This window comes from Leptonychotes weddellii, chromosome 1 (assembly GCF_054177405.1).
Source record: "Leptonychotes weddellii isolate Sample4059 chromosome 1, ASM5417740v2, whole genome shotgun sequence".
NCBI classification, from domain to species: Eukaryota; Metazoa; Chordata; class Mammalia; order Carnivora; family Phocidae; genus Leptonychotes; species Leptonychotes weddellii.
Window position 1 is genome coordinate 56,670,941 of NC_138369.1, and position 21,774 is coordinate 56,692,714.

The following is a 21,774-nucleotide window of genomic DNA, read 5'->3' on the forward strand; positions in this document are numbered from 1 at the left end:
ATACATTTAAATTGAAAGTAGAATTTCTGTCCATTCAGACTTGGTACCGAAAATCTTACATGACTGTGTCTGGGCACGTGAGCAGCTTCTAGAATCTAACCTAGAATCCATTCTTTGGGAATTTAAGTGAGTCCGGGCTTGGTCTCATCTCGGGCTTGTTCATATGGACAGTGTTGAAAAGCATTCACTACAGACTGAGCTTGAATTCTTAATCACATCTTCAGTAGCCACGGTTTGAAATCTGAAGAAAAATGCTATCATTGAACAGACCCAACTTTTAATACCTAATTTCTAGTGGTTTTGGTAGTCTGACAAATTTAAATTTTTTAGTGAATTTGTCACAGAGCGGGGTTTAGGATGTTAAATATATAATTCATTTATATTTATTTCTTAAAAACTTGCCATAATCTTCCTCGGTCCACAAAATGTTTTTGAAATGATAGAACATGTATAATTCTGTCATCCAGTTTAAAAAAAAACAAAACCTGAAATCAAAGCTACCATTGTCTTCCTCCTCATTTTAGAAATGTAATCCCAGTACCTATTTATATATGTAGCTTATTGGAGTTGACCTAAGATGAGAAGACATTCCTGGAAACTTCTGTTTAGGAAACATAGGTCTGGCTGTGTCCATTTGTAGGACAAAGAAGTAACAATTCCAGAAGGGAAGGGTTTGGTGAAGACACTGGAGGGAACAAAGTTCTAGATTAAACAGAGACAGGTGTTTGGGTTCTCAGGACAGCTGTGACCATGGGTTGCTTGACCGAGATTTAGGATGATGGATTAAATGCTTTCCTCTTTCAGAATCATGTCTCCAACCTCCTTTGTGTACGGCGAGTCTGTGGATGCCTCCAACTTCATTCAGCTGGATGACCTGGAATGTCATTTCCAGCCCCTCAACATCACCCTTCAGGTACCCACCCCTGGAGACAGTCTCTGTCACTCGTGGCAACAGAAGGGCCCACAGGGATAGGTCTTCTACTGAAAGGCAGCTAAAGAGCCAGGCTCTTTCCAGGAGAAACTTGTCCCAGCCTGGTTGGCTGGAGTGTAGCGTATGTGTATATGTGTTTTGTGTAACCACACAAAATTAATCTCTTCCCTGTCTGGTACTCTGTTGTGTAGATCCCTCTGCTTCTCAGCTCTTGGAAGGAACACTGCATGATAAACACTCTCTTTCCCCAAGAAGGCCTCTGGCCAACATCCCAACCCAAATGGCCCCAAAGGGCCCCTTTCAGTTCTCCGTCATTATTCACCTTATGGGCAGGGCAGTCCCGTGCACTTGCCGTGTCCTCTCTCTCCTGGGGCTCTCCATGCCGACCCCGCCTGGACCCCACTCCTCCCGCAGAGGGACAGGCATTCAGAATAGCAGAGCAGTGTGAGAATAGAGAATGCATATACTCCCCAGGGAAGGCAGCATGCTGCTCCCTCACAGAGCCATGGCTGTCTCTCCCCAGTCACATAAGCATCATTTTCAGCAGGTCCACTCCGTGTGGACCCTGGACATCATGAAGAACACTCTTCCTTCTCTAGGCCAGGGTGGGCAGACATGTTCTGTAAAGGGCCAGCAGGTAAGTATTTTAGGCTTGGCGGGCCATATACTGTCTGTAGCAACTGTTCAACTACGCTGCCGACATGCCAAAGCAGCCAGAGGTTATGCACAAACGAAACTGAAGTGATGAGCACTGAATTCGGGATTTTATATTATCCTCACATGTCATGAAATGTTACTCTTTTTAAAAATATTTTTCCAACTATTTAAAAATGTAAAACCATTCTTAGCTTGCAGGCTGTGCAAAAACAGGGGCTGGACAGATTTGGCCTGCAGGCCACAGTTTGCTGAGCCCTGCTGTGAAGTATAAATTCTCAGGCCAGCACTGTTCAACATGAGCATCTTTGCATGTTAAGCTAGAAGGACCTCAGCCTCATCCAGTCCCTTGTCCTCAGTTGACAAGAATGGGTCAGGCTCGTACTGGACAACCCGGTGTGCCCAAGCATTCCGCCAGGAGCTGTTGATGAAGTGAAGGAGATGGGCCTGGCTCACCCATGGTGCCCTCTAACCTACGTGCAGTGTCTCTCCCAGAGCTGTTCCCTGCCTCTTCCCCATTCCTCCCCATGGAGAAGGTGGTTTCCTGGTCTGGCATCGACTGCTGTGGCCAATAATGACTATTTTCTTTCCCCGTGGCCACTCCTAGGTGGACCGAAGGGATGAGACGTAATCATGGGGTGTGGGTCCAGAGAAAGAGGCAGCGAGACATTTGTGGGCTCTCACAAACAATGGTCTCCCTCTCTCTAAAGTGTTCCTCTGAAACCATGATTGGAGAACACATGTCCCCAGCTAGGAGAGAAGGCACCTCCTGACCAGCTAAGCCCTACCCTATGCTCAGTTTCCAGGGAAAAGGGGAAGATGGGCTTAGACCTGCTTTTGAGACCTCACAGTGATCACTGTGAGTAGGACCCCTGTGTTTCTGAACTGCTGCTCAGAGGTAGTTTCTTTTTCCCCACTGCTTTTTGCAATTGGATAGAAAACAGATAAAGACCAGATGGAGTGATTTCATTTAAATCATTTTAATTTTAATTACTTACCCACTCTTGGAGTTTTTGAGGTATCTTACAACAAAAGATACAGTCCAGAAAATGATTCAGAAGGGTCCAAAGGACACACACCATGTAATGAAGAAGGTATAGGTGTTAAAGGAGAAGGCAAGGAAGAGTCGGAGTTATACAAGAGATCCGAAAATCTTCTTACCACCCTCTAGAAAGGAAGGGAGGGAAGGGAAGGGAAGGGAAGGGAGGAGGAGAAGGGAGGGGAGGGGATGGGGAAGGAAGGAAGGAAGAAAGAAAGGAAAGAAGGAAAGGAAAGGAAGATAGAAAAATCAATCTTGAGGGCATATAGTTAAGTCGTGTTTCTCTGAAGGCATCTTTACAGGGAGCTTAAAGTTTGGTATTCAAGCAAAGAGCTTTCTTCACATCTGACCTGACCTAGGATACAGGCTAGAGAATGGGGCCAGGGATGAGTGATGGGCATGCCCCTTAGATAAACCTCTTGATTATCAGTTTGCCTGAGGAAGTACACAGCATTCCGTTCAGGATTAAGAGAGTCCGCTGGGTCCGAAAGATGGATAGTGTATGTCATTGATGGAAAGGAGATCCTTTTGTGTCAGCAAAGCTGACTGTTTGCTTGAGAATGCTCTGATGACTCATTTTCTGATACAATCGTCATTATTTTGACTATCATGCAGGAGGGCCATGGGCCAGGTTGACAGCGATAATGACCAAGAGATGGATCTAGTTGTGGAGTGTGGGATCAGGAATGTAGATAAAACTCTCCTATATGTCCTTACTCTGATAGCATCACTCCTGATGAAGAGCACAGGACTTTCCACATACAGTGATTTTTTTGCCTTTTAAAAGCTGGTATTCAACAAGCTATGAGATGGTTTAAAGACTTCACTGCAGATGCAGATGGGAGAAAGGCAGAAATACTAGTCTTTGGCCTGGTTCCTACATTCCATCAAAGTTTTCTTAACAGCAACATGATAATGTGCTGACCATTGATAGGCTTTTTTTTTTTTTTTTCCATCGAGAGTCCATCATTTTTCTTACCTGAAAAAGAACGATGAAAAATAATGCAGGTGCTGCTCAGGAACATATGCAGAGAATCAAATGTTAAGACATGTGTTAAGAATAAATGAATATGGTAACACGGGCTCTCTCACCCGGCTGGCTATAGTGAGTGAAAGCGTGCAAAGCAAACCCACTCTCTTCTTTCCTCCCCCACCTCCTGCTTTCGCTGGGATTTCCCAGACATGTCAGTAGTTATCTTTGCAATTCTGTAGTCTCGTGTTTCACTTCAAATTAGTTATTTCAGTTGTGGTTAGATATTCCTTCCTTCTCTTGTGACTCAGGGTTGTTGTCTTTGGTGAATTTTGTTCTTTTTGAATCAAGGGTTGGCAGGGACCCCTCGTCCGCTCCATCATTTTTGTGCTTTGAAGCAGAACCCGACTATTGCAAAAAATGAACACATGCTTTTCTAGGGAAGAACTGGCTGCAGCCTAGATCCTTATACGTTCTGTCGGGTGTGAAGACCTGGCTATATTTCCATTCACCTCCCAGCTTTGCTCTGTTGACCCCAACTTCAGAGATGCCTTGAATGCCTGATTTCTCTCTCTAGCCCCCAGGTCACAGAGCAAGCATCCAGGTTCTTCTCTCTCTTGCTTCACCCATGTTTTTTTAAACAATAGCATCTTTTTGGGGATCTCATTTACCTACCTTGAAGCTCACCCATTTAAAGCGTACAGTACAATGACTTTTAGTGTGTTTATAGAATTGTGCAACCATCACCATAATCTAATTTTAGAACATTTTCATCATCCCTAAAAAGGAACTCCATACCCTTGAGCAGTCACTCGCTACGTTAGTTTCCTCCTGGGCTGTAAGAAATTACCACAAACTCAGGGGCTGAATACAATAGAAATGTATTACTGTGTAGTTCTAGTGGTCAGAAGTCCAACATGGGTCTCACTGGGCTAAAATCAGGGTATCAGCAGGCCTGGGTTCCTTTCTGGAGCTGCTAGGGGAGAATCTGTTTTACCTTTTCCAGCTTCTTCTCCAGACTGCTACACTCTTTGACTCAGGGTCCCCTTCACCTTCAGAGCCAACAATGGCCAGCTACATCTTTCTCACAGTCCACCTCCCTGATTCTGACAGTCTCCCTCTTCCCTGTATAAGGACCCTTGTGATTACATTACACCCACCTGACTCGTCCAAGGTAATCTCTTCATTTTAAGGACTACTGAATAGCGACCTTAGTTCCCCCTTGCCATGTAGCATATTCACAGGGTCCATGGATTTGGGGACGTGGACATCTTTGGAGGCCATTCTTCTGCTGACCATATCCCCCTACTCCAGCCCTAGGCAACCCCCAATCTACTCTCTGTCTCTACACATCTACCCATCTTTTTTATTCTCCTTCATATTCCATTTCTTCCTTGAGTTTCATGCTCAACCTTTGCTCCATCTCCTTTCCCTTATCTGTCTCTTGGTGGGGTGGCTGCCATCTTTCTCTCATTTCTCAGGAGATGATGGGCCAATGGAGACAGAAAACAGGGAGGACTGTGGGGGGGATGAGAAGGTAAAGTTTTACAGGACCAAATGCTGGGGCAGAAGAGAGGTGCACAGAGGTCCTCAAACAGGATTAGCAAGGGATTAGCTGTAAGTTACAGAGAAACCCGATCATCTGGATCGTGTAAGAACAGCCCTTTCTGTAAGTTACACCATTTGGCTTGGGGACAATCTACTTTGTCTTCTCAGTTATCTCAAACTGTAAAAGGCAGAGCTTGGACCAGATTAGTGCTTCTCAAAGTACAGTTCCTGGGCCAGTAGCATCAGCATCTCCTGGGAACTTTTACTAGAAATGCATATCCTTAAGTCCCCTCACCGTCCCCCACCAGATCTACTTCAGAAACTCTGGGCATGACCCTCCCCCAGTATATGTTTTAACAAGCCCATCTGGTTATCCTGATATATGCTAAAGTTTGAGAACCACTGGACCACATTATGTCTATATTCCCACCAAGTGTAATAGTCTATGAGTAATTTCTAGGTATGTAAAAAGAAATATAATTTTTAGCAGGAAGAAGGCAAGAACATGATGAAAGGGAATAAGGTAATTTGAAAGTTTGGGGGTTTTAAATTCGTATTGGAAGGATTTCTGTTTCATTAAAGTCTGCCATTATTCGATATTTCAGTACACTTGAAGTCATGACCTTTTGGATCCTAAACCCTACAGTCTCTGTGGAAGTATCTACTGCATGCAGTGAAATGAAGGTCTGTATTTCTATTAAAATGTGCTGTGTGTCTCACACCCACAGGTCTATAACACCGGGCCAAGCACCCTTCCTGGGTCATCTGTCAGCATCGCTTTCCCCAATCGACTGTCATCTGGAGGTGCAGAGATGTTTCATGTCCAGGAGATGGTGGTGAGTTCTCGCTTGTCGTCACTGTTGCTTTCAGACTTGAACCAACCCAGAAAGTTCAATTCATTCTAACCTTTGGAAACATACCTGGAGAAGCCAGGAGACCCTCAACACCTGAATTTCGGCTCTGAGACACTGGTTAATGTCATAAGAAGACCTCTCTGGGGATGGAGAAGGGTTGGTTATGAACATGACTTCCGGGATGGACTTTTCTGGCACAGGGAACTCCTGGCAACCTTAGGTGTATCTGATTGCATTTTTCTGAGGGGAAGATCCACAGTATACATGAAGATTCTCAAAGGGTCACTGAGGCCTGGAGGATGAAGGATTAGTTCATAAGATGGAAGTGTAGATTGAAACTCAAGTTTATATCCTGAATATGCAGTTCTACTCAATCCTGAGTCCACTGTAGATTTTGTCTCAAGGGAAGCTTGACTATTAATATGTGATCGTTCCTGCCCACCTCCTTGAAACAGTCTCTGTGGCTTCCATGACATCACATTCCCTTGGTTCTTCCTTTCGCACTGGCTTTTCTCCTCATCTCCCCAACATCAGTAGTGCCTTCTGTCTGCACTCAATCTCCGAGATGTCACCCAGACTCGTGGCTTTATATTCAGCGTGTACTGATGACATCAGATATTCCTCTGCAGCCCAGACCTCTCCCATGAAATCCAGACTTTGATAGTCAACCACCTTCAGGCCATCTCTACCTTGATGCCTGACAAATCTCGATCTTATCCAAAAGAGAACTCTCAGTGGTACCCTTCCAAACCTGCTTCTTCCACAGCCTTCCCCGTCTTAGCAAATGCCTACTCAGTCTTGCCACTTACTCAGGTCAGAGACTTTGGATCATCCTTGACACCTCTCTTCCCACATCTCACATCTGATCCACTGGCAGCCCTAATGTCTCCGCGTTCACAACAAATCAGAACGTTACCATTTTTTCCACCTCCGTTGCCAGCACCCCATTCCCGGGAGACATCACCTGCCCTCAGTTATTGCAGGAGCCCCTCCCTGGTGTCCCTGCTTCTGTCCTGGCCCCCTGCAGTCTGTTTCTGGCCCAGCAGCAGAGTGAGCCTTCCAAAATGCAAGTCAGGTCACGTCACTCCACAGGTCAGACCCCTCCAATGGCTTACCCACCCCCCAGAGTCTTCCAGCACCCCAGCTGGCCCCACCGTCTGTCCCTGACACTCTCTGACCACATTTCCTCCTCCTTTCCCACTCTTTCTTCCCCCAACATGCCATCCCTTGCTTGTCCTAGAGCACAGCAGACACTCTCCCACCTCCAGAACTTGCACTCGATCTTCCCTCTACTCAGACACCCTTCCTTCAGAGAGCCACATGACCTCCTCACTCACTTCCTTCAGCTGTGGGCTCAAATCCCAGCTTCCCAGGGACACCGTCTCTGCCCAGCCTCGGTCCCAGCATTCCTCGTGCCCCTTTCCTGCTCATAGTTCACCATCACCAGCTGACATTCCATGTATTTCCATATTTGACCCGTTTCTCTGCCTCCTCCTGGCCCCCTACAGTATAAGGACAGGGGTTTCTCTCTGCTCACTACTGTATCTCCAGGCCCTAGTACAATGCTTGGCATGTAGTATATGCCCAGTAAATATTTGTGGGCTGAAAGAAAAAAATCTACAGTATAAAACAGACTTGTTTACTCGGTCTGTGTGAATTCAGGAAAAGTTTCATACCGTTAAGAATTACCTCAGAGTGGGACACCTGGGTGGCTCAGTCGCTTAAGCATCTGCCTTCAGCTCAGGTTATGATCTCAGGGTCGTGGGATCGAGCCCCACATCGGGCTCCCTGATCAGTGGGGAGCCTGCTTCTCCCTCCGCCCTTCACCCCACGCATGCCCTCTCTCTCTCTCTGTCTCTCTCTCTCAGATGAAATCTTTTTTTAAAAAAGGTCTTTAAAAAAAAAAAGCAGAAGTGCCTCAGAGTGCTTCACAGTCTCCAGTGGCTGGGTGTGAGGGTGACCCCTCCTGGGAAGGACTGGCACAGGAAGCTTGAGTGGGTCACTGCACAAGGAGAATGCATGCAGTCACGCTGAGAGAATCATGGATCAGTGCTCTTCATATGGGCACGTGAGGGACAGCTAGCCACACAAAGGGGCAGTCTCTCCATTGATAGCTTAAAAATCGGGGCAGCAAGGCCAACGGCCCGTCACACATCTGAGCCTACCATTGAAGAGGATGCTGCCCACAGGAGGCACAGAAAGCATTACGTGACGGTGATAGCAGTGTCTGGAATTGCTGTCCTCATGGCTCACGTGGCCTGAAAACCTGGACCACATGAAAGGTCAAATGTAGAGCAGGTCACCCCTCCTGAGTTGCCCACTCCATCTTTTCCATCCCTCACGATATTCCACTCGTGCTCCATCAAGTGCCTGTGTCTGTGAGCTTTGCTAAAACCAAAGAAGAAAAGCCCCAGTGTTCTGTAACCACAGCGTACCATGGTTTGCTTAGCATAAGGTTACACGTACTCTTGTCTACCCTCTTAGATATTATTAATCATACCAACCATTCTACCTATTCCCCAGCGTCCGGCAGTATTTTCCTCTGGAGCATGCTCGGAGAGTTGTTCACAGAAATATCTATAGTGTTGTACAGAGAATTTTTTCTTCACAGACAAAATTATTTATTGAGCCAAACAGGAAATTTAAGTCACTCAGATTCTAAGGGTATCTCAGAACCGACTATCCCCCCTTTTCTCTCTACTAATCATCAGACCAAGGAAAAGCCACTGCAATGGACTTTGGAACACATTTATAAATAGCTGGCTCACTTGGGAGGTATGAGAAGTGGTTTTCCTGAAGATTTGCAGAACTGCATGACTGTTCGTCTAGCTGAGTGGGCCCTCAAAAACCCAAGTGGTATCGGCTAGCTTCATTCCATTGAGTTCTCAGAAGCAAACCCTTTGGATTTTCAGGACGGTACTGAGAATTTTCACAAAGTCTGTAACAGAATTCTCAAGAATGGCCAAGCCTTCAGTTGGATACACCAACCCATGGTCAGAGGCTTATGGCATTTTCACAGCATGGAAAATCCAACTCGCTGGCAAATCTCCCTAAGCAAGTAGTGAAGACTGGCTTACCGTGACACTGGGAAAGCAGAGTTGATGTGTGGTGCCATGCAGTGATGAGGCAAGGGTCCCCGGGTACTTGTTTCAGGCCAGTAGGCAGCACGCCCTCTGCCCTAAAGCCCACAGAGCTGAGAGCGAGGGGGTCCTGCAGCTCAGCAAGTTCCCAGCCTCAGCCCGTCCCTTCCTCAGCAGAGCCCGAGGATGCTCACTGGGGTGGGTGGGGCTCCTAACACTCATGCCATTCTCCACTTTGGCCTTCTGGGACTTGGAATGGAGCAGGGCTTTCCTTCAGGAGTTTTGGGTGGCTTGGTGCCAGTTGAACTTACTCCTTTTGGGAGAAACCAGTCCTCATAGCCCTTACTGCACCAGGAGATGCCCCTACTGCCTGGTGGCATTCCTTCCCCACCCCATTCTCAGCACCACCAGTCTGTAGTCTTGGACAGGCTACTGAGCAGCCAGCCACCAGCAACCTGTTAAGCCAACTGAAGCCCAGGGGCAGTTGAGAGAGGGCCCATCTGTCTTCCCTCCCCACACTCCGTGGGCCCCTCAGATTGTTTCTCTTGCTCTCACAGTGCCCTTGGTATCTGCTTTACCTGTGGTCCTCATCCGTATAGAATGCTAAGGGTGGGCATGCTGTTCCCACAAGTCCTGGGCCATCACCCCACCTATAGCCCTGAGCCTGTGGCACAGTTTTCCAACTGTTGGTTCAGAATTCATCCAGATGCCTCTGAGGCTGCAGCTGTGATCCCTGGGCAGGACAGACCTGCCTCTAGGCTGCACCAAAGACTCTTGTTTTTTTTCCTGCAGGGTTTCTTAAGGTCCAGCTGCCTGTGAGTGGAGAGTGCCTTTGCTTGCATGGGAGAGATTTTTCTAGGGAGCCTAAGGAAGTGTGACCACTTCCTACTCCTGGCTGTGGTTCATGATCTTTCCTTATAGCAAATGTCCTAAGCCCCTCCACGCTGCCTGTGTTCTATTTAGAAACCAAGCCATAGCGTGGTCTGAGAAAAGACTGTTAATTTCCATTGCCTCCCACCCGTTGGGGTTGTGCGGCGCCCTGTCGGGACACACGGACTTCCCTCTGCATAGCAAAAGTGTGGGTAAGCCACTGTGAATATGGAAGCCAAGTTGGAATAACCATGAAAGAAAGAGTGTGCAAGAGGGGAGAAATGACAGACTTCTTTAGTCTGTGTAAGACAAAATCATTGCAAATCATAAATCATTCTGGATTTCTTCTGCAAACACCAGCAGAAAAATCACCCATTATGTGCCAGGCTCTGTAAGACAAATAAGTCACACAGCACTCCCAGAAAGTCAGTCGTGCAGGAGAGCGACCTAGAAAACATTGCAATACCATGGAACAGACGCAGTCATAGGGGCATGCCCAGAACCAGGGACAGTACAAAGGTGCAAATCCCACCCTGGGAAGGGCACAGGAAATGCAGACTCTCTGAGTCAGGGCTTAAGAGGATGTGTAGTAGTTCATCGGAAGAACATGTGAAGGGGAGAACATTCCAGACAGAGGGAAAGGTCACTAGTTTTAAGTGTTCAATGGAGACAGGATCTGGTCCTCAATTCTCTGTGCCCTAGCTCTTACACAAATAGGCAAAGGTAAGCATTCTTTACACCTTCTCCAGAGTATACCGCAGTTAGATATCTGGGCAGTGTGACAGGAAGTACTACATTACAGTCATTTCCTGTGACAGTTGGTAAGTTAATCATTCCTTCTGGGGTGCATCATTTCTGTGCACTTGTGGATCTGCTCCTTCATTTCTCCTGACTTAGAAATGGGGAAGGCCAAGCCCGCTGATACCAGAGGCTGTCTAAGCACACATGGATGTGGCCAAGAAATGACCCTGGGCTGCTGCAGAGGGCAGTGGCTTCTGTGGGCCAGACAGCCCATGCAAGGCAAACCTTTGCTCCTTAGAGAAGGTTCCTGTTTCAAGTGAGGATATGACCTCTCACACAGCTTGATGAGAATGGGCCTGGGAAATGTAATGGCTTCACTTTGTTGTAGTCTCTCTGCACAGACGAGCCTTTTAGCAGAGCCCCTGGGCCCGGGCCTCAGAAAAACCAACTTAGCACATATGTCACAAGCTTTATGGCTTGTGGATGGGAGGCCATTGGAACTCAGATGGTCGTCCCACCGCAAAATTATATGTAGCTATGAAACATAGAGCAAAAGTTAAGTCTCACTCCCAAAGTATGAAGTTGAAGGGCAAGGATGGAGGTTTGTCTCAAGACTCAATCTTTTCTTGTTGACACTGAAAACCTGTCTGTGAACAGCTTTCTGATGCTGGAAGAGGAGGCTTTGGAGTTTGGCTCTTGTAAATATGCAAGAAGGAAGAAAGTCCTAAATGACAGCTTAAAGAGAGTAAAGGGCTGGAACTATATTCTAGGTGAAAGTCCGGATCTTTCGAAGAACTCTAGTATTAATCTAGAAGAGACGTTAAATAAATGTCATTCCATTCTTTGTTCCTCCTACAAAACCATCTGAAAAAGTCTACCTCTCTGGCCAGCTCTGCCCTTGCTTTTGGGCAGCAGTTCTGAAGAACTGACCTGATTTCCAGGAGGTAAAAGAGTTTGGGAATGAGGGATGATTTTCCAAGGAGACACATCAATAACTTTGCCATAGGGCACCATTTAGGGTATTGATATCAATATGATGTTAATACCAGTGTCCATTAGAAATATATCTTAGTAAATTGTAAACCCCCCTCCCACCCCATTCATGCAGGCACATCGGACAGGGCTGCCCATGATCTAATTTCTGCCAAAATGAGTCAGTTGATATGGGACCCTCACTTAATTTGTGACGAGTCTATATCCCTGTAAAGGAAAGATGTACCTGATATATCAGTAACCACACAAAAGCTTAAACTTAGAAATGGAGGGCTGAATTGCTTTCCCCTGGGATGATTTGGGGAAGCTTCTTAATGAAAGTGGTGTCGGGACCATTAAATTGATCACATTTAATCAAAGAGTAAAGAATGAAGAAAATTTCTCCTAAATAACTGACAAAAAACAAATACCATTTACTGCTGTCCTGAGGCTTTAATGGCCTGTATTCATGTGCTGTCAAATTTAATCCACACAGCCTCTTCAAAGACAGGTCATTATCCTAAGTTAAGGAACCAGGTTCAAAGACTTGCCCAGCATCACACAGCTGGTAAGCAATAGAGCTGGGTGTGTAACCAGGTCTGTCTGGCTCCAAAGCTCATGTGTTTCATACTGTATTCTACTTCACACCCCTCCGCGGAGTGCTGCCCATTTCCCACTCACCAGAGGCAGACACAGTCAATAGAACAGACAGGTGATGAGCAGATCGCCAAGAATCACTCACTCAATGAGGAGCACCAACCCTAGGACAGAGAGGCACCAACTGCTATCAAAAGAATAACTGGAGCACCTGGGTGGCTCAGTCAGTTAAGTATCTGACTTTGGCTCAAGTCATGGTCCCAGGGTCCTGGGATGGAACCCCGCATCAGGCTCCCTGCTCAGCGGGGTATCTGCTTCTCCCTCTGCCTCCCCCTCCCCCCGCCCCCGGCTTATGCTCTCTCTTTCTCTCTCACTCACTCTCTTTCTCTCAAATAAATAAATTAATTAATTAAATATTTAAAAAAAAAAAGAAAAACTAATACCAGAGGGTGTAATACTGAAGCGAACAGAAGATTTTAGAATGAGCAAGATTGGTGTCTTCAGAGAGATGCAAAAACAGTTTCCATAAAATAGAATAAGCTAGCGTTTTATAAATTTAAAATTTTGATCACTCAAACAAAAACCTCAGTATATGAGCTGTGTAGTAGTGTGGATAGAAAAAAACAAAGCAGTGAGTTGGAAACTTGAGGGGTTTCCCAATAACATAGCACAAAAGGACCCTCCAAAAAAGCCAGTTAAACTTATTATTCCATTATTTTATAACAATTTGGAATGGAGATCCAAATGATCACAATATAAGAATTAGAAGGCAGGAAAAATGGAAGTGAAAGCAAGTCAAGATTCTTGTCTTATTTGTGGAAGAGTTTCTCTACCACTTAGCTCAAGACTTTGATAAAATAAAATGTTTAAATACATAAAAATTTTAATGGCTCCTTAGAAGAATAAAAATAATGTAGGACATCCAAACCACTCAAGAATTTTAAAGGAACTCATGAAGAAAAAAAAATAAATACACACACACACATTTATATATAATAAGATGTCAAGAATAAATCCAAACAAAATAACTATGAATGAAATAAATGCCCTAGTAAATGACAGACTGTCAGATTGGATTTTTTTAATCCAAACATAAGTTATTTATCAGAAATGCACCTTTAAAAATGACCCTTAATGTATCAAAAAAAAAAAAAAAGGCAAATGCTAACAAAAAGAAAGCAAGTAAACAGTATTAATGGCAAACAAAATAGAATTGAAGCAAAAAACATCATTAAACAGGGCAAAAAAAAAAAATGCATTTCAAAATGACCAAAGACACAATCTGCTGATAATTTGTAATATAAACAAACTTTTATGTAACCAACCACAGCTATAAAACATATAAAGCAGTACCTGATTGAAATACAAGGAGTAATTGACAGTCACAGTCATTGCAGGAAAATTTATATATTTTCCTCAAATATCATCAGACAAGTAGGCATAAAATAATAAGTATTTAAATAATGGAACTAGCAATTGTGATCTCTTAGAGAGACAGACAGACACCAAGACAGAGTGAGTCAGCATGTCTGGATTTCAGTAGTGGTTCCCTGCTTACCAGCTTTTGGTAACCTTGAGGAAATTACCTAAACTCTCTAAGCTTATTTTCCTCATCTGTAAAATGGGCTAATACATTGTGAGGATTGAAGAAGCTAATGTATATGGAGCAATTTGTAGAGATTTTAATACATAAATAGGGAATGCACATTCTTTTTAAACATAGGCAAATATTCACAAATTACCCATGTATCACATCACAAAAGCAAACCTCAATAGAAATGTTAAAGTCAAAGCACTACAGGCCACCCTCTAAGACCACAGTGCATAAACTTGGAAGCTAACAACCAAAGTTAGACAAACAGCCAACCAAAAACATAACCACTTGGGGATATTTGAACACCATTTGAATTAACTTTTTAGATAAGAAATCAAAGAGGAAATTATGAACAAATTACAAATAAAGGACAGTGAAACTTGTTCATACCAAAACCAATGGCATGCAGACAAAACCCACACAGAGGAAAATACCATATACATAGAAAACAGGAAAGACTGAAAAAAAAGTGAACTAAATTGAAAACATAAAAGCTAGAAAAGGGACAATTAAATAAATTGGACTCTAAAAAAGTAAAGTGAAGATATTGTTAAAATGGAAGTCATGATATAGAAAGATAAAAAGAACAATAACAAAAGTATTCCACATCAGTAAAACCAAAAGCTGGGGGATGGGGGCGGGGGGTTATCCAACACAACAGACAAACCTATAGCAAACTTGATCAGGAAATAAAAAAGAGGGATAATGCCAAAAACGCTAGAAATGATGAACTACAGTCATACAGAGAAGATTTTTAACTTCTATTATTTTTCACAATTTTATTCCCATAAAAAAACCTCAAAGAAATGCATGAAATGAAGTCTAACTAGACCAATTACCTTAGAAAAAAATGTAAAAGTAGCCAAAGACCTATACCTTTAAAAAGCACCAGGCCCAGCTAGCTATATAGGCAAGTTCTACTAAGTGGTCAAGGAATGGATAATTTCTGTGTTATAAAAGCTCTTCCAGAGAGTAGAAAAAGATGAAAAACTCATCCTAGGAGACTAACATACTCTGGGTCATTAACTAGAAATGAAGAGTGGGCACTTACACAGAACAGGAAACTGCAGGCCAAACTCACTTTGAAAACAGATACAGAAGTTCTAAATAAATGTTTGCAAAGCAATTCCTGTTAGAAGAAGAACATATTCTGAGTAAAGTACAGTGTCATCCAGGAATGCTACATTGATTCTTTATGAAGACATTAACATTGTTCACTGTTAATATAAAAAGAATTAAAAAAGAATATTAAAAGAATTATCAGGATGAAGACTTCCAAAAAAGACAAAAGTTAAATTTAACATACATTTATGTTATTTTTAAAAATTTCCCGTAAGGAAGATATGGAAAGAAACTTCTTCAACTTGACAAAAGTCCTCCATCAGAAGCCTATAGAACCTATGGGATAGAAACCTGATACTAAGATGTTAGAAGTTGTCCCACCTAAGTGAGGAGCAAGACATGAGCTCCTGCTTTTGTTTCTTTGATTTAGTAGTGTTAGAGGTCTTGATGATAAAAAGAAATGAATAACCTTTATTGTAAAAAAATAAGAAACAGAAGTATCGCTGTGGCAAACAATGTTATTATCCCCTAGGAAATCTGAGATAATCAACTGATTGAATGTGAGGCCTTGTGAATGCAGAAAGTAAAAGCTGGGGCACACTTATAAATTACCTGACCTTTGAACGCATTCTGCAAGCCACACACTGATCCACTGGCTAAGGGTGGAAGCCTTACTGGGCCAAGGTGTTTATGTATGACCTCTGGCCAATCGTTGGTTGATCACTAAGTTATGTCAACCCAGGACAACCCCTAGGAAACCAGGCTTAAAAATAAAACAAGTGTAAAAATAAATATGGAGCAGAGACATCACACACTGCAGGAGAAACATACTCCACAGAATTAGTCCAAGCAAGGCACTAAACCAATAAGCAAAACAAAAAAAGTAGCAACTACCACTTCCCAAAGCAGGGGTAAGAATACAGAGTTGCCACAATATCTAAAACATTCAGTTTAAAAGAATTTATGAAACATGAAGAAATCAGAACAGGGTAAACAATGTGCAGGGGGAGAAAAGGAATCAACTGAAGCTGCTTCTGAGGAACCCAGATGTTGGATTTAGTCATCAAGGACTTCAAAGCAGCTATTATAAATGTGTTTAGAGAACTAAATGAAACCATGCTTAAAGAATTAAAGGAAAGTATGATAACAATGACTCATCAGATAGAAAATATCAATAAAAGATGGAAATTGTAAAAAGAGCCAAGTAGAAATTCTGGAGTTGAAAGTAAAATTCATTAGAGGGGCTCAGTAGCAGATTTGAGCTGACAGAGAATCAGCAAACTTGAAGATAGATCAGTGCAGACCATCAAATCTGAAGAACAGAAAGAAAAAAATAATAAAGAAAAATGAGCAAAGCCTCAGAGATCTCTGAGACACCATAAAGTATATGCATAAAAATACACATAATTGGAGTTCCAGAAGGAGAGGATAGAAAGGGGCAGAAAAAATGTCTAATGAAAGAATTAACCCCCAAACAGTGGAGTTATATAGACTCCTGTACAATAAATGATATGAAGACAATTGGCTATCCATTTGGAAAGAAATTACAGGAAATCTCTACCTCACTGGAAAAAAAATAAGTGGATTAGAAAGTTATATATAAAAGGAAATATTAGTGGAAAGTACTGAATATTTTCATAATCTTTGGATAGGAAAGCTCTTCTTCCTAAGCAAGTCATAAAATCCAGAAGCACGAAGAAAAGATTGACAGATTAAATCTATAAAAATGTTAAACTTTTGTGTGATCATAAAATGTCACATACTAAAAGATATTTGGGAGAATATATCTGCAACATGGCTAACAGACAAATATGTAAATGTCTTCAGATCAATAAGGAAAAAGCCAAAATTTATAAAAATGGGTGAAGGGATATGAACAGGCAATTCACAAAAATTTTAATGGCAAATAAACATATAAACAAACAAATACAAATAAGTGACAAACATTAGCATCACTGGTTATCAGAGCAATGTAAAATCAAATGAAAATAAGGTCCCCACCCAGTTAAACTGGCAAAATCCAAAAGATTGTTAATATCCATTGTTGGTTAAGATGAGGAGAAATGGGCACTCTTAAATACTGTTAGTGTAAAAGGCAATTTGACAGTAACTGTCAGAATTTAAAATATGAATACCAACAATTCCACTTTTAGGAACCTGTCTCAAAATTCTCACATAATATGTATCCAGCAGAAATTTCTAACTTTTTGACAGTAGATGTAGATGTCATTGTTCTCAGCATAAATGTGAGCTTTTTCTATTTTGGTGAAATAGAAAATAATATGCCACTAGGATTCTGAGAGGAAGCTGTTAGATTCAGTTTAAAAAAAAAAAAGGAGGGGCGCCTGGGTGGCTCAGATGGTTAAGCGTCTGCCTTCAGCTCAGGTCATGATCCCAGAGTCCTGGGATCGAGTCCCGCATAGGGCTCCCTGCTCCTTGGGAAGCCTGCTTCTCCCTCTGCCTCTCTCTCTCTCTCTCTGTCTCTCATGAATAAATAAATAAAATCTTTTAAAAATAAATAAATAAATAAAAAAGGAGTAATAATAAGACATTTTTATTAAGAACTTGTTATAGATGAGGCACAATACCAAGTAATTTACCTGGACAAATTCGTTTAATCATCATGAGAATTTCGCCAGGAAGCAGAAGCAGGGGGAGGTGCCAAGGTCACAGAGTTGGTAAGTGGCTAAGTAAGTGTGCACTCTTTTTTTTTTTTTTTTTAAGATTTTATTTATTTATTTGAGACAGAGAGAATGAGAGACAGACAGCATGAGAGGGAGGAGGGTCAGAGGGAGAAGCAGACTCCCTGCCGAGCAGGGAGCCCGATGCGGGACTCGATCCTGGGACTCCAGGATCATGACCTGAGCCGAAGGCAGCCGCTTAACCAACTGAGCCACCCAGGCGCCCAGTGTGCACTCTTAACCACTAGACTGCACAGCCACCTGCCAAGCCTCATGACATCTTTCTGTCTGGATGTGAGCTATCCAGCAGCATTAGCATCACCTGGAAGTTAGAATTGTAGAAATGCAAAGTCTCAGGCTCCACCCAGAGCCGCTGAATCAGAATCTGCATTTTAACAAGATCCCCAGTGATGCATTTGCACATTAATACTGAGAAGCCCTGGCCTAAAGCCTATTACTTAAATCACTCCAAGCTTCCCTTTCCCCATCTATAAAATGGTGATGACAGTCTTTGCCAGGCAAGCCTGTTGTGGGGAATCTTTTATCCACATATTCATTCATTCATCAAATGCTTTGCACCCACCATATGCCAAGCACTGGTTTTTGCTGCAGGGGAAAAAAAGCAGACAAGAACTAATAATTTCCAGCCCTCGTGTAGCTTACGTTCTGGTAGAGACAAGTAATAAGTAAAATATAATAGCGTATTACATGATGGTAAGTACTCTGGGGAAGAACAAAGGAGACAAGGGTGTGAGGATGAGAAAGTTTGTAGACATTTTCAGGAGTGGTTGCTGAGACCTTCACTCAGGGTGGGGGCACTGGAGCTGTCTCAGGAGGTTGTCATGTGGTCTTTGTGTATGAAGGCCTTGGCAAGTCTGTGTTTCCTGGGAATTCTCTCTCCTTGCATTTAGCTCTGCTTGGTTTCTCTCCTGTGAAACCCCAGGCCCTGTGCAGTGTCCAGATTGGACATCCAGGAGCCTCTGTGTGTGTGCTCATTAGGAGTCACCCTGGGGGAGCTTTCTGCCACAAAGTGAATCACTTAGTCACTGGCAACAGCAGGGGACAGTAACACTGGTTTTTAAAGCTGGCTGGTGGCTAAGGCACATTTTGCAGGAGAGAAGTCCTGGGTTTCATGACTTAGTTATGCTTGGAGGGTAATTGCAACAAGAAGTCTGCCCTGCAGCAAGCTTGCTGGAGGCCAGAACTTAACTTGTGCACAAGCCAGGTCTGGCACTTTAAAGCAACCCAACAAATAACCCAGAATTGAACAACTTGGGTTTTTTTTTTTTCAATGTCTATTACTTTCCTCCATAGTGAACACATGTTTCTTTTATTCCCCCACCTTCTACCTCAACTTTTCTGTAGAAATTCGAGGGCTTTTCCTATATACCCCAGCACTCATCCTGGGAGGGAGGTTCCTGCTAACAAGAATTCAAGGCTTAGAAACCCTCCCCAGGATGCAGAGTCCGTGGGTGATGTGCCTTCTTTTCCTTGAGTAACTGGTTTGCCTTTTGAGAACTTGCTGCCTTCTACTCATATTAACTTATCTGTGTAACTCTCAGAGACACCGCTGGGGTTCTCTGTAAAAAGATGAGCAAGGAGATTTTTTTTCTCTTGAGGGTGGGGGGACAGAGAGAGAGAATCTTAAGCAGGCTCCATGCCCAGCACAGAGCTCAATCTCATGACCCTGAGATCATGACCTGAGCTGAAATCAAGAGTTGTACACTTAACCGACTGAGCCACCCAGGTGCCCCAACAAGGAGATCTTAATGGTCAAAACTATGTGGTCTAAAACCCAGCATGACCTCCCATCCACCTTTCCAGGCCATTGCCTCTAATATCCTCAGCGTCTGACCTTGTCCTCCAGCCACTCTGGACTGTGAAGGCTGCTGATCCACCCACTATGCACTTCCCTGGGCTTCCTGACCTCCTGGTTTCTTCCTTCCCTCTGGCTATGGAAAGCCCACTCATTCCTCAAGACCTAATTCTCACACATCCTCTCTTCCATCATGCCCTCTCAGATACCTTCCTGGGTAGTCCTGCCTCAGGCCCTTTGCACCTGCCTCTTCTGAGAGCACCCTTCCCCCAGATCTTTGCATGGCCAGCTCCTTCTCATAGTGTGGATCTGAGCCCCAAGTTCATCTTTTCACTGAGGTCTTCCCTGACCACCTGAGCTAATGTTGCAAACCTCCATCAACTCAATCCCATTTCTCTGTGTTATTTTCTTCATAGCACTTGCCACTGTCTGAAATTACTATTTTTCATTGTATGTCTTCTTCCACAAGATTGAGAACACCATGACAGGAAAGTCATGGCTGCCTTGTTTCCTGTGTCTCCCCAGCTATGGTGCCCCGACCATAGTATGTGCTCAGATAAATGAAAGAATTGGCCACGCCCACGCTATTGAAATCAACTCAAGTATTTCTTTCTGCCTTAGCGTAGGATGTGTGTCCTTAAACACCTGCACATCCTGCAGCACATCTATTGAGCACCTCATATGTCTTTTAGGGACTCAGGAGATTTGCATTGAGTTGAAATCCCATGTCTAGATGTTTTGGCAACTTCCCTTAACCCACAGCAGATGTTGCCTTAATTTAATGTGGGAATAAGTAAAAAGGTAAAACTTTGAAAGAAGGGGCTGAATCATGTAAGAGAGATGAAGGCTTCTAAGAGCAAACTTGAACTCCACAAATTTTGGTCAGAGACTTCATGAAAACATTCTCCTTCTTCCTCACAAACACACACACACAGAATCAAGTCCACTGATCTCAGCAATGGCCTCAAACCATTTTTTTTTTTCTTTTTCTTCCTTCTGCATATGTCTGAATGTGAGCTGAATAGTCAAGTTCCTGAAATGAGTCAGGATTAGGTTGGCTTCAGTTTTTTGTTTTTTTTTTTTTCTCAACAGAAGCCAAGCACTTAAAAGTGGGGAGATGGCTGATTGAATTTTGGAGAGAGAGTTACGTTCCTGGGCTCTTGGGTCAATTTTAGTTTTGGCTAGAGGGAGAAAGTGTGTGTTTCTTTGCACAGCTTAACATTCAACACACACCCTCTGGAAGGTGGGGATAAGGTTCAGCCTGGGCTGTCCATGCACAGTGTGGTCCAGAGGCTGCCCTCTAACCCGTGTGGACAGAGTGCATGAATCAAGCCAGCAGTGACATCTCCCTGCTGACTGAGGGCGCCAGCTTATCAAGGAGCCCGGGGTCCTGTGCTCACGGCCGCCGTGACATCTGGAAGCATTAACGCTTCGTCACCGGCATGTGGGCCAGTTGGAATGCCCATGCTTCAGTGCACGGTTCTGGTCCCCGACATGGATAAGCCTTAAAAGTCAGTGATAATGCCGTTTACTTCCCTTCATTCCTTAAAAGCAACATGACACAGAGCCCAGTTGTTGCTGGGTGAGGGGTTGTTACTGAAGTTGCTAACAGGAAATCTCACTGAGGATAAACAGAGCTCATCGCTCCTTGCCCAGAAACACGTGGTTCTCATTTAACCTGCCCAGGACTCATTGTGGATGCTTCAGAAGCACAAAAACAGGAAAACTCCTCTCTCTGACCTACACACCATGTTTCTTCTGACCAAAAGGAACTTTCTCGACCTTGTTAGATGCTGAGAAGTGGTTCTCTCCCCAGCTGTCCAGGAGCGCAGCTTCATTCACTTCTCCTTAATGACCCAAACTGAGGAGCGACAGCATACTTTAGACCTCTCGTGAAATCTTGAAACTTTAGACCTAAGGTTACTCTTTTAACTGCTCTGAAGTATGTACTCTCAGAAAGTTGTGCAGAAGGTTAGACAGATGGCTACACGTGAGACAGCAATCAGAAAACAATTGTTCTTTACTTTTATTTTATTTTATTTACTTGAGAGAGAGAGCGCTTGCATGTGAGCAGGGGAAAGGGCAGAGGGAGAGAGAGAATCTCAAGGAGACTCCACGCTGAGCGTGGAGCTGGACACGGGGCTCGATCTCATGACCCAGAGATCATGACCTTAGCTGAAACCAAGAGTCGGACAGACGCTCAACCGACTGAGCCACCCAGGCGCCCCTTTACTTTTTGATAAAGGGATAATTATAAAGTGATACATCTCATAAATGCAACAATAACTCAGTGAATCACTAGGTGCGTTACTTTATCCTTTAATTTAAGATGGAGAGGAACTTTGCTCTTTGCCATAAGCTAGAT

General features: G+C 43.6%; 1 protein-coding gene across 4 annotated transcripts in view; it reads left to right on the forward strand.

Annotated features, from left to right (window-relative positions):
- ITGA9 (integrin subunit alpha 9) overlaps positions 1 to 21,774 on the forward strand; it is a 333,129-nt gene that overhangs the window by 264,841 nt on the left and 46,514 nt on the right. For all 4 annotated transcript variants that reach the window (XM_081824368.1, XM_081824372.1, XM_081824364.1 and 1 more), the window contains 2 exons: positions 805 to 913; positions 5,871 to 5,978. In XM_081824368.1, the coding sequence (XP_081680494.1) occupies positions 805 to 913; positions 5,871 to 5,978 (217 nt within the window). The remainder of the gene's footprint in view (positions 1 to 804; positions 914 to 5,870; positions 5,979 to 21,774) is intronic.